Below are 9,689 nucleotides of genomic sequence, written 5' to 3'. Positions count from 1 at the left end.
GAGATGGAGTCTCACTCTGTCACTCAGGCTGGAGTGCTGTGGTACGATCTTGGCTCACTGCAACTTCTGCCTCCCAGGCTCAAGCGGTTCTCCTACCTCAGCCTCCCAAGTAGCTGGGACTACAGGCTTGCACCACCACGCCTGCTAATTTTTGTATTTTTAGTAGAGATGGGGTTTTACCATATTGGTCAGGCTGGTCTTGAACTCCTAACCTCATGATCCACCCACCTTGGCCTCCCAAAGCGCTGGGATTACAGGTGTGAGCCACCATGCCTGGCCAATTTTTAAATTTTTTATAGAGATGGAGTCTCCCTATGTTGCCCAGTCCAGTCTTGAACTTTTAGGCTCAAGTGATCTTCCTGCCCCAGCCTCCCAAAGTGCTGGTAGGTATTACAGATGTGAGCCAGTATACCCAGCAGCTATTTGCATTTAAGGCGTTTCCCTTAGCTGAACGAAAATTTGGTTTCTAGGGGATTGACTGTTCTGTTGGATCTGGGATGGTGGGATTCAGAACTATGCAGTGGTCCCAGAGCTTCATTTCCACACTTCCCAACATTTACCCCCTGGAATGGAACAGAGGAGAGGGGCACCAGTATCAGCTGTCTACCTGTTTGCTAATGGTGGAACATTATGGAGCTGTGGTCATCTCCCTCTTCTAACTCCAAATTTTAGACGTCACATCACCTAAGTCTCAGATCTCTATTTCCAGTGGAGACTCAGTATACCTTCCCTTAAGGAGTTGCAGTGCTAATGGGGGCACACAGAGCCTCTGCTCCCGGGATTACAGAAGAGCTTCATGCACTGGGGTTGGAGAAGACACAGAAATTTAGCCAGAGACTGAATTTAGAACATCAGAACATTGCTGCCCACATTAAGCATCTTTCTCAAAACAATGAACTCAGGGTGATAAACCTTGGGGTCTTTCATTTGGAAAGAGAAGTTTCCAAATGAAGAAAGTGGCCAGGCAATAAACCAATGGGTGAAAGAAGGACCCATTCAGTGTGTTCCACAAGGTCCAAAGATTAGAGACAGATGGAAGTTATGGGGAACCAATTTCCTCAGGTACAACCTAAGCATCTTCTAACAGAGCTGTCCAAAAGGCAAAGTATGGCTCTGAGAAGACAGAAGTCCTTGGCACCTGGCCCTCAGTCCCTGGCAGGGCCTGTGTTTGTTAAATTGCAAAAAGGCTGTGGGGACAGAGACTTGATGACATGGCCAGGTGGGTGTGGAGGGTTTGCTGCATAAGACATGGGAAGCAGGCCCTTCCTCACTCCTCATAGAGATAACAAGAGGTGAGCAAGGAAAATTGGGGGGTACTGCTAGTAACACCATGCAGGTCGAACCTGGAAACCAGTAGAAGGGCTGGGTAGGTGAAATTGGATCCTAGAAAGCTCGTGAGCTATAAGCAGGAGGGGGCAACCATGGACTTCTGGGGTGGTTGTATGTAGGAAGAACTAGGGAAGGAGGCAAGAGGGGCCAGGGAGGCTGCACAGTTGTGATAACAGTAGCATACCAGGGAAGGGGGAGGTTTGGGGAGCCGCTGCCTGAGGATAGCTCAGGTTGGGGGCTGAAGACCTCCGGGGACACAGATGGGAAGGGTTATATTAGCTGTCTAGAGTTAGGGTTTCCCAAAGCCCAGCCCTTTGGGGCCTCTGCTCTCCCCACTACCTGCCCCTGGCTCCCTGCACACTTGAGAAGTCATACAATTAGCCAAATAGTAGAAAAAATACTTTTTTATTAATTATTAGGAATAATCCATTCATGTAATGCAGGATGTATGTTGGAGAAGGTTAAGTACAGCCACATGAATGAGGGGAAACGTGCAAGAGAACAGTGGTGAGAAGGGGGATGTTCCCTCACTTTCCACAAACTATAAACAGTAACATGAACACGAACACAGAGAATCACAAATAAGAGGGTCTTTCCTCATGTCTCCTCTCACCCCATTCTTCCATAATGAGTCCCAGTGTGGTCCCTAGAGGTGCCAGGGCATCTGGAAGTTCTGGGCTGGGAGTGGGGTGCAGTGAGTGGCCTCAAAATTGTGCAGATGCTTCCGAGCCTGAGGAAAGGAGGTGGGATGGGAGGGGTACAGAGCACTGTAGGGAGGGGCAGCCACTGGACTCCCTCCCTATCCTCTGCCTCTGCACCCACTCTATAAAAGCTGCCACTTTCAATGACTATAGGGTATCCCCAGTCCCTAGTCCCCATATGTGAGCCCTGGCCATTCAGGAATCCTTCCCACTTCCCACTCCTTAGCTCACCAGAAATAAAGCCAGCTGCCGCCGTCCATCTGCACTCATGTCCTCCCCTGCGGAGAGGAGGTGCTCAAAACAGGCCACACCATCTGGGTATTCATCCCCTTCCTAGGCTCTTCCCATCCCCTCTCCTGCCCCAGGACCTCCTTACCCACGCTCCAGGGGAAGTCAGGCCCATGTTCTGCCTGGTAGGAGCGGAGGACGGACAGACACCAGTCCTCTTCCACCTCCCATCGGCTGTAAATTGAGGCTGGTTAGGGAAAGATGACAGCCAGTCAGCAACCTGACCTTGCTGGGTCCTGCCCCAAGCCTCACTGGATCCCTTCTCACCTTCTTCCAGCTGTGAGGAGGCCTCCAACCACTGCCTCACCACTTGAAGACCCTCCTCTGCCATCACTCGGGGATACCTATGGAGTAAGTGCCGAGACAGGTCAGGGCTGAGTTTTTTTCATTCCCTATCCCTGAACCTTCCTCCCTCCTATCCCTGTGCTGTGTGTACACTGCCCCCAGCGTGCACACACCCTGGCTCTCACCGATGCTGCAGGAGCTTCAGCAGGAGGTCATTGCCTCGGTTGGACATGATGTCCTCAGGAACCCTGGGGGTGAGAAGAATGTACCCTGGAGGGGCTGGAAGTTAGGAGGAAGAGTCTAGATACCTGGGTTTCTGGTGGGCAGAGGTGGGAGGGGCAAGTTCCTGGCCATCTCTGGGATTCGAGAGGGCAGAGGTTCCTAGGCACTCACGTAGTGGTGATGATCTCATCCTTGGTTCTCCGGATCAGCAGTACAGGACCCTGGTATCTTCAGAGAACAGAGCAGTGGGAAGGGAGAGCAGAGGAAGATAGGTGACAACTGGCCCACCCCCATCCCTGCACTGGTAGCATTCTTACCTCTTGCTACAGCACAGCCTGTGGCCTAGCCCTTCACTCAGGGGTGAGAGGGAATATTTAAGAATGGGCATGGTTCCGGCTGGGCGCCATGGCCCATGCCTGTAATCCCAGCACTTTGGGAGGCCGAGGCGGGTGGATCACCTGAGGTCAGGAGTTTGAGACCACCCTGGCCAACATGGAGAAACCCTGTCTCTACTAAAAAAAAATACAAAATCAGCTGGGTATGGTGGCACATGCTGGTAATCTCAGCTACTCAGCAGGCTGAGGCAGGAGAGTCACTTGAACCCGGGAGGGAGAGGTTGCAGTGAGCCGAGATTTCGCCATTGCACTTCAGCCTAGGCAACAAGAGTGAGACTCCATCTCAGGAAAAAAAAAAAAAAGAATGGGCACATGGGTCAAAGAATGGCCCTGCAGGGAGACCCCTGCTGTGCCAGGCCTTAACCCTTTGGTTGCCAAATCCTGGGGTGATCCAGGGTCCCAGGGCACATGGGAGGGGTTAGGCCAGTTGAGGTGGTGCAGCGTCACTCAGGGGATGTGGGCCAGTGGCCATTTACCGACTTGCACTTTAGTACTAATTTCAGTGTTTGAGCGCCCAGCAGAGCTGTATGGGGGGGCAGGTGTTTAATGCCGGACGCTGGCCGGCCCTCACCTGCACAGCTGCTCCGCGTTGTTTAGATTGAGATGTTGCCTCACAGTTCTGGTCACGAGGCCCCCTAGTGTGGGATAAAGGTGAAAGGATGGCAGAGACAAAGCCCTTGCCCTCCTGCTTCCAACAATGGGGCAACCTACTCTCCACCCAAGGAAAAGGGAACCATCTCAGTTAGAACAGTTCCCAATTCCAGCCCACCCCTTCCCTGGAAGGGCAGGCCGGGGAGCCGCACTCACTCCAGCTGTCTGGCATGACCTTCAAGGCCAAGGGCACCAGGTCATCAAAGGAGGCATCCAGGATCACGGCACTAACATCTGGGTAGGACATGGCTGCCCACGTGGCTGGTACCAGGGCAGGGAAGAAGAGTAAGAACTGAGAAAGGCTCCTTCCTCCCCACCACCTATGCTCTCATCCCACTGACGCTATAGGCCAACCCCATTCCCCCGACTACGTTATCCCTTTTTTCTTTTTTTTGAGACGGAGTCTTGCCCTGTTGCCCAGGCTGGAGTGCAATGGTGCGATCTCAGCTCACTGCAACCTCTGCCTCCAGGGTTTAAGCAATTCTCCTTCCTCAGTCTCCCGAGTAGCTACATGCCCAGCTAATTTTTGTATCTTTAGTAGGGACGGGTTTCATCATGTTGGCCAGCTGGTCTGGAACTCCTGATCTTGCGATCTGCCTGCCTCGGCCTCCCAAAATGTTGGGATTACAGGCGTAAGCCAACCGTGCCCGGTCCCCCTTGTTTTTTTCTTAACCTCCTTTACTCGGTCAGGGATCTATCTGGAGAGGGTGGAGATAGAACACTGGAGACAGTGTACTGAAGACAATGGGCAGGAAACAGTCACGTTCCCTGATCTCCCCACCCAGGACCTGGGTCTGCTTTTCCTTTTAATGACTGGGCAAAAGGGAAGGAAAGGTGAAGTGTATGTAAATAGGATAGCTTCTTCCAGGCCCACTCAGAAATTCTACTTCCTCTCTCTTCTTCCTTGAGCCTCCACCCACCTCAGGGCCACCAGTGCATTTTCCCACCTCTCCTGGGTGGGCATGAATGTGTCTATAGTGGGGGATGGGAGGGAGGCTGGTACCAGTGAAGCCGCCGATGGACCAGGCATAGATGATGATGTCCTGGGGCTGGAAGCCCAGGCGGTAGATGGCAAACTGGACCACCACATCCATAGCATTGGCCTCATTCTGCGGGAATGGCACCCCCTGCAGGAGGAAGGGCAAAGGCAGGAGTGTGTTACCACCAAAGGCCAGCTTACCTGTCCCTTCCAATGTGGACCCCTCCTACAGCCATCTGTGACAGACAGAGAAGGTGTAGAAGGAAGGGGTGGTAGGAGAGGCTGTTCTCTCCAGAAGACGGATGTGTACAATGAGATCCACCTCCTCCTCTCCTGCCAGCCCCCCACTGCACGGATGGGGGCATGGCTCCCAATGCTGCCTTCACAACCTCCTAGCCCCCGGCCCTCAGGTGAATGGGAGGCCCTTCAAGAAATCCAGAGCCCCTCTCCTCCCTCCAATGGCTGACCAGAGGGAGACAGACATAATTCAGGAAAAGGAAGGGATTCCTGAGATGGTCTCACCGTGCTTCCAGCAAAGCCTGGATGATTCCAGCCCAGGACTGAATATCCAGCTGTAACACAGGGGGAGGAGGAACTGAGACTTTGTGGCCCACACCCCTCTCTCCAGCCCTGGGGGAAGGAAGAGCAGAAGGACCCCCCAGCTTACAGGCAAATAACTCCAAGCCTTTCCAGAATAGGAGATGACACCAAAGGTTCTGAGGCAGCACAGGGAGAGGCATGTGATTGTGTGGGGTATGTGGTGGGGGAATGGAACAGAATGAAAAGCACAACAGTTAGGGACATAGGCCAGGGGAGGGATGTAGGGTTATCAAAGCAAATGGCAAGTGAATTTTTCCCTAAAGCTGAAAGACTCAAAACCTCATCCAGAGAAAAGTGGCGGCCAGGGGAGGTCAGATCAGTGTGGGAGGCAGGGACATTCCCTTCAAAGGGCAGAGATAAGGAGACTGAGTCACCATCTTACCTTCCAGGGGCGTGGAGACGCAGCCCACCTCATAGAACCCAGCATTCCCCTCACAGCAGATCACCTAGGAAGGAGGCCGGAAGGAAGGGCTCAGGGGCCAAGCTGGGACTGAAAAACTCCCTTTGGGTGGGGAGGGCAACCTCCCTTGGGTGGGAAGAGCTTTGCAGGGAAGAAGAAAGGGCAGGTTCCTGTTTTCTCCAAGGGGAGTAGAAGCTTCTCATTCCACAGGGTCCATAAGAGGAGAAGCAAAGGGATTACAAATACCCCTCAGAGGTTGAATTGCTCAACCACCCAGCCGTGTCCACTTTTCCTTGGAAGATTACCAGCTGGAACTCTCAGGAAAGGGACTATGGAGACGCTTTTCCTTTATAGTTTTTGGGTCTGTTATCTTCTGTGACCATTGCTCCTGTGTGGTATGCTGACTACTCTCCCTCGCTAGGCTCCAGTCTTATGGTCAGATAAACTCCAATGCCATGGTACCCCAGGCTAAAGTCCACGGATGGTGGGATTTGCATGAACTCTCATAGCAGATGGGCAGCACCAGGACTAGAACTCAGTTCCCTAGACTCCTGGCTTAGTGTTCTTTCCAGGGCTGCTTCCTGGAGGCAGGAGACTTTGAAGCCAGGCTGCCTGGGTTCAAATACCAGCTCTAACACTTACTGTGTGGTCAAGAAAGGTTTTCTGTGCCTTGGTTTCATTTCCTGTAAAATGGGCTAATATAAACAATACCTATCTCACGGGATTGTTGTGAGAATTAAATATATATACACTTCATATATATATGATGATTAAATAGATATAAGTGTGGAGTGCTATTTAATATTAGTTTTCGGTCCTTGAATGTCACCCCTACTTCATCTGTTTCTCTATCACAGGGTTTCACTACATCACAAGGTCTTTAGGGTAGAGCTAGGAGATGGGAGTATCCCCAGTAGTGGTTCCTGAGGGGAGGTGCTATAGCACTGGGGTCCCCAGACCTCTACTGCCTTCCTCACACTCACTCCACCTCTGGGCTCCCTGCTCCCTCTTACCAGCTTCTGTCCCTGGGGCTCAGCTGTCCCCCGCCGGTCCACAAACATGGTGTCAATCTCATTGCCATCACAGGCCAGCAGCTTTGCCCGGCGCCCGTTACACTGAGCAGGGGAGATGCAATGGCCAGGTTGCAAGGGGCAGGAGGCCACATCACAGGGATGGAGTGGGGTGGGATGGGGTGGGAAGGGAGGGCATTGGGGGATGAGTGGGCAGGGAAGCCTCACCTCTTCCACCAGTCGGGCCTGGCCCTGCAGCAGCACGGGCATGAGGGCCTTCTGGAGCAGGTACACAGAGCCTGGATACAGCATCCGGCGCCCCAGAGTGTGCGCCACCAGGTAGCTGTGGGGAACACAGGTTAACAAACCCTAACCCTGGTGGGGCCTGGGGACTGTGCTGGGGACCATCCCGGCCCTAGCACTCACAGACTGTAAGGCCTGCTTCGCCCCTGACCTTCACAGCTTTACTTTCCTCTTTCAAGCCTTAATGAAATATGTACCAGGCTGGTGTTTTTCAAACTCTTCTTACTGCAACCTTTGTAAGATAAACATTTTATATTGCGGCTCAGTGCATGCATATCCTGTATGTACAGGATTCTAAGAGATTTATGAGGAAACTTTTTATATATAATAAGTAAATGCAAAGTTATTATCATATCATGATTCTGTTAACATATAAGTACAACATATTAAAGGTCCCAAATAAATAATACTTTAAAAAGGGATGGTTATAATTCAAAACCTCAAATATAGCTTGCCTTCCTGACCAATTAGCGCACTGTCAACAACCAACCCTTAAGTCCACCCTGTTCCTTGGTATTCCAGAAGCTGCCTCCTAACTCCCAGCAATAGAAAATTCCCAGTGTCTGTTCCACTGTAAGATATAGGTGGTTATTTCCGTTCCTTCTGACATCATCAGTACCCACGACTGAGCTTTATTTGGGATTTTCCATGTGCTCTCAGGCACCCAGGCAAGGCAGGAGCCCTTCAGAACATGTTACCTTACTTAATCTCCTCAGCAACCCTGCAGGGCAGGTTCATCACAGGTGCAGACACCAAGGCGCACAGGGGCCAGGAGCCAAGGTAGAATAACAATGAGGCAGAGGGGCCACGATGGGTACGCAGATGCTACCAGAGCCTGCCCCAGCTACAGGTGTGTATCCTCTCTACCCCCACCCCACCCCTACTGCTCCTTCTCAGCCTCACTGAAGGAGCTTTTGTTCATATCCCAGTTCTTCATCTACTACATTTGAGACTCCAGACCTCTCGGCGCCTCTTTTCTTCAAACATTAATGTGGATAAAAACGACTTTGCCACAAATTATATATACAAAGCATACGACACTAGGCCCAATGAGTGACAGCTATTTTACAATGAAGTGCCTACTCCCACAGCCCTCCTGCCACGACCCCTCCACCCCAACGGGCCTCTCCTCCCTGTTGTTTCCCACCTGGTGATCTGACAAGGCAGCTTCTTAACCCGGTTGAGGAGGGTGTCTGCTGTCCCCCGGTGCAGGGGCTCTGGGCGAAGCAGGGCCACACCTCGGCGGGAAGGGCCCCCTCGAGACTCCTTCCTGAGGAAGGGAAAGATGCAGGGAAGGATGGGGTCAGGAGCAGCAAGCTGGTCGTCTGAGGTCTGGAGGACAGTGGGGGTCTAGGAACAGCAAAATGGCACTGGAAGCAGGCACTGTGATCTGAGAGGGCATGAAGGTAGGGGGACAGGGCAGGGCAGGGATTATCTGGGATGATTCCAAGGGGAGGGATAGAGCAAAAGAACTGGGGCCTCACCGGCTGCTGGGTTCTTCCCAGTGGAAGTCCACTGGCCAGCTCCGGAAGTCAAAGTTGTAGTTGGCAAGCTGCCTCTGCGGTGGGCATGCGATAAAGAGGGGAGGAAAGGGGGAACTGAGAACTCAGGGGACACCCTCCTACCCACCGTCAACAACACCTTCGTTATGCAGAGTTCTGATCCCCACACACCAGGGGAAACTAAGCAGAGGTCAAAACCCTCCCAATTCTCAGATGGAAATTTTTTTTTTTTTTTTGAGACAGGGTCTTGTTCTGTTACCCAGGTTGGAGTGCTATAGCATGATCTTGGCTCACCACAACCTCGGCCTCCTGGGTTCAAGTGATTTTCCTGACTCAGCATCCTAAGTAGCTGGGATAACAGGTGCCCGCCACCATGCCCAGCTAATTTTTGTATTTTTTAGTAGAGACAAGATTTCACCATGTTGGTCAGGTTGGTCTTAAACTCCTGACCTCAGGTGATCCACCCACCTCGGCCTCCCAAAGTGCTGGGATTACAGGCATGAGCCACTGTGCCTGGCTCAGATGGAAAATTCTAACAGGACCAGAAAGTCAGGCGAGATGGTGTGCCCAATCAGGTATCAGGACTGGCCTGTCTGCCCTCTTCCAAGCTGGGAACCTAACCTTCTGCTTTTCTAAAAATCTAAGTCTGACCCACCGCCAGGAGGAGTGGCTGAAGGTGCCAGTGCTTTTGAGTGAGGGGGTAGGGACCTGCTGGCTGGTCACAGTCTATTCCCCCACCTGGGTCCCTTATAGGGTGCTGCCTTGGAGGCTCAGAAATCTCCCAGCAGATCACACCAACAGACCCAAGGTTGAGTGAGACAGAGAGAAGGGAAGTCACGCCCACAGTGGGCTCTTCTACACGTGGGGCCACCCCTTGAAGAAGCTCTAACTTCCATCCTCACAACTACCTCCCTTCCCTCAACTCCTGCAGCCATGGGTCAGTGCTGCCCTATAGACCACCTGAGCCTTGGGTCACCTCACTGAGCCAGTCTGCATGCCCCCAACCTTTTTTTTTTTTTTTTTT

At 52.3% G+C, this 9,689-nt stretch overlaps 1 protein-coding gene across 2 annotated transcripts in view; it reads right to left on the bottom strand.

Moving 5' to 3' along the window:
* Positions 1 to 1,715: 1,715 nt before the first annotated feature.
* Positions 1,716 to 9,689, bottom strand: part of ABHD16A (abhydrolase domain containing 16A, phospholipase) — a 16,898-nt gene continuing 8,924 nt past the window's right edge. Inside the window, exons 6-20 of one of the 2 annotated variants that reach the window (XM_017522371.2) lie at positions 8,648 to 8,721; positions 8,311 to 8,433; positions 7,089 to 7,203; positions 6,864 to 6,965; positions 5,833 to 5,896; positions 5,373 to 5,422; positions 4,875 to 4,998; positions 4,028 to 4,132; positions 3,792 to 3,855; positions 2,997 to 3,053; positions 2,789 to 2,851; positions 2,586 to 2,662; positions 2,407 to 2,505; positions 2,262 to 2,308; positions 1,716 to 2,059 (exon numbers count right to left, since the gene is read on the bottom strand). In XM_017522371.2, coding sequence (XP_017377860.1) covers positions 1,976 to 2,059; positions 2,262 to 2,308; positions 2,407 to 2,505; positions 2,586 to 2,662; positions 2,789 to 2,851; positions 2,997 to 3,053; positions 3,792 to 3,855; positions 4,028 to 4,132; positions 4,875 to 4,998; positions 5,373 to 5,422; positions 5,833 to 5,896; positions 6,864 to 6,965; positions 7,089 to 7,203; positions 8,311 to 8,433; positions 8,648 to 8,721 — 1,248 coding nt within the window. In that variant the 3' untranslated portion in view covers positions 1,716 to 1,975. Of the gene's footprint in view, positions 2,060 to 2,261; positions 2,309 to 2,406; positions 2,506 to 2,585; positions 2,663 to 2,776; positions 2,852 to 2,996; positions 3,054 to 3,791; positions 3,856 to 4,027; positions 4,133 to 4,874; positions 4,999 to 5,372; positions 5,423 to 5,832; positions 5,897 to 6,863; positions 6,966 to 7,088; positions 7,204 to 8,310; positions 8,434 to 8,647; positions 8,722 to 9,689 lie in introns of those variants that run through there. The other variant, XM_037736330.1, reaches the window with a different exon arrangement.

Source organism: Cebus imitator, unplaced genomic scaffold (genome assembly GCF_001604975.1).
Source record: "Cebus imitator isolate Cc_AM_T3 unplaced genomic scaffold, Cebus_imitator-1.0 Scaffold24, whole genome shotgun sequence".
Taxonomy (NCBI): Eukaryota; Metazoa; Chordata; class Mammalia; order Primates; family Cebidae; genus Cebus; species Cebus imitator.
Note: the sequence above shows the minus strand (reverse complement) of the source record. Positions and strands in the feature narration are given on the sequence as shown.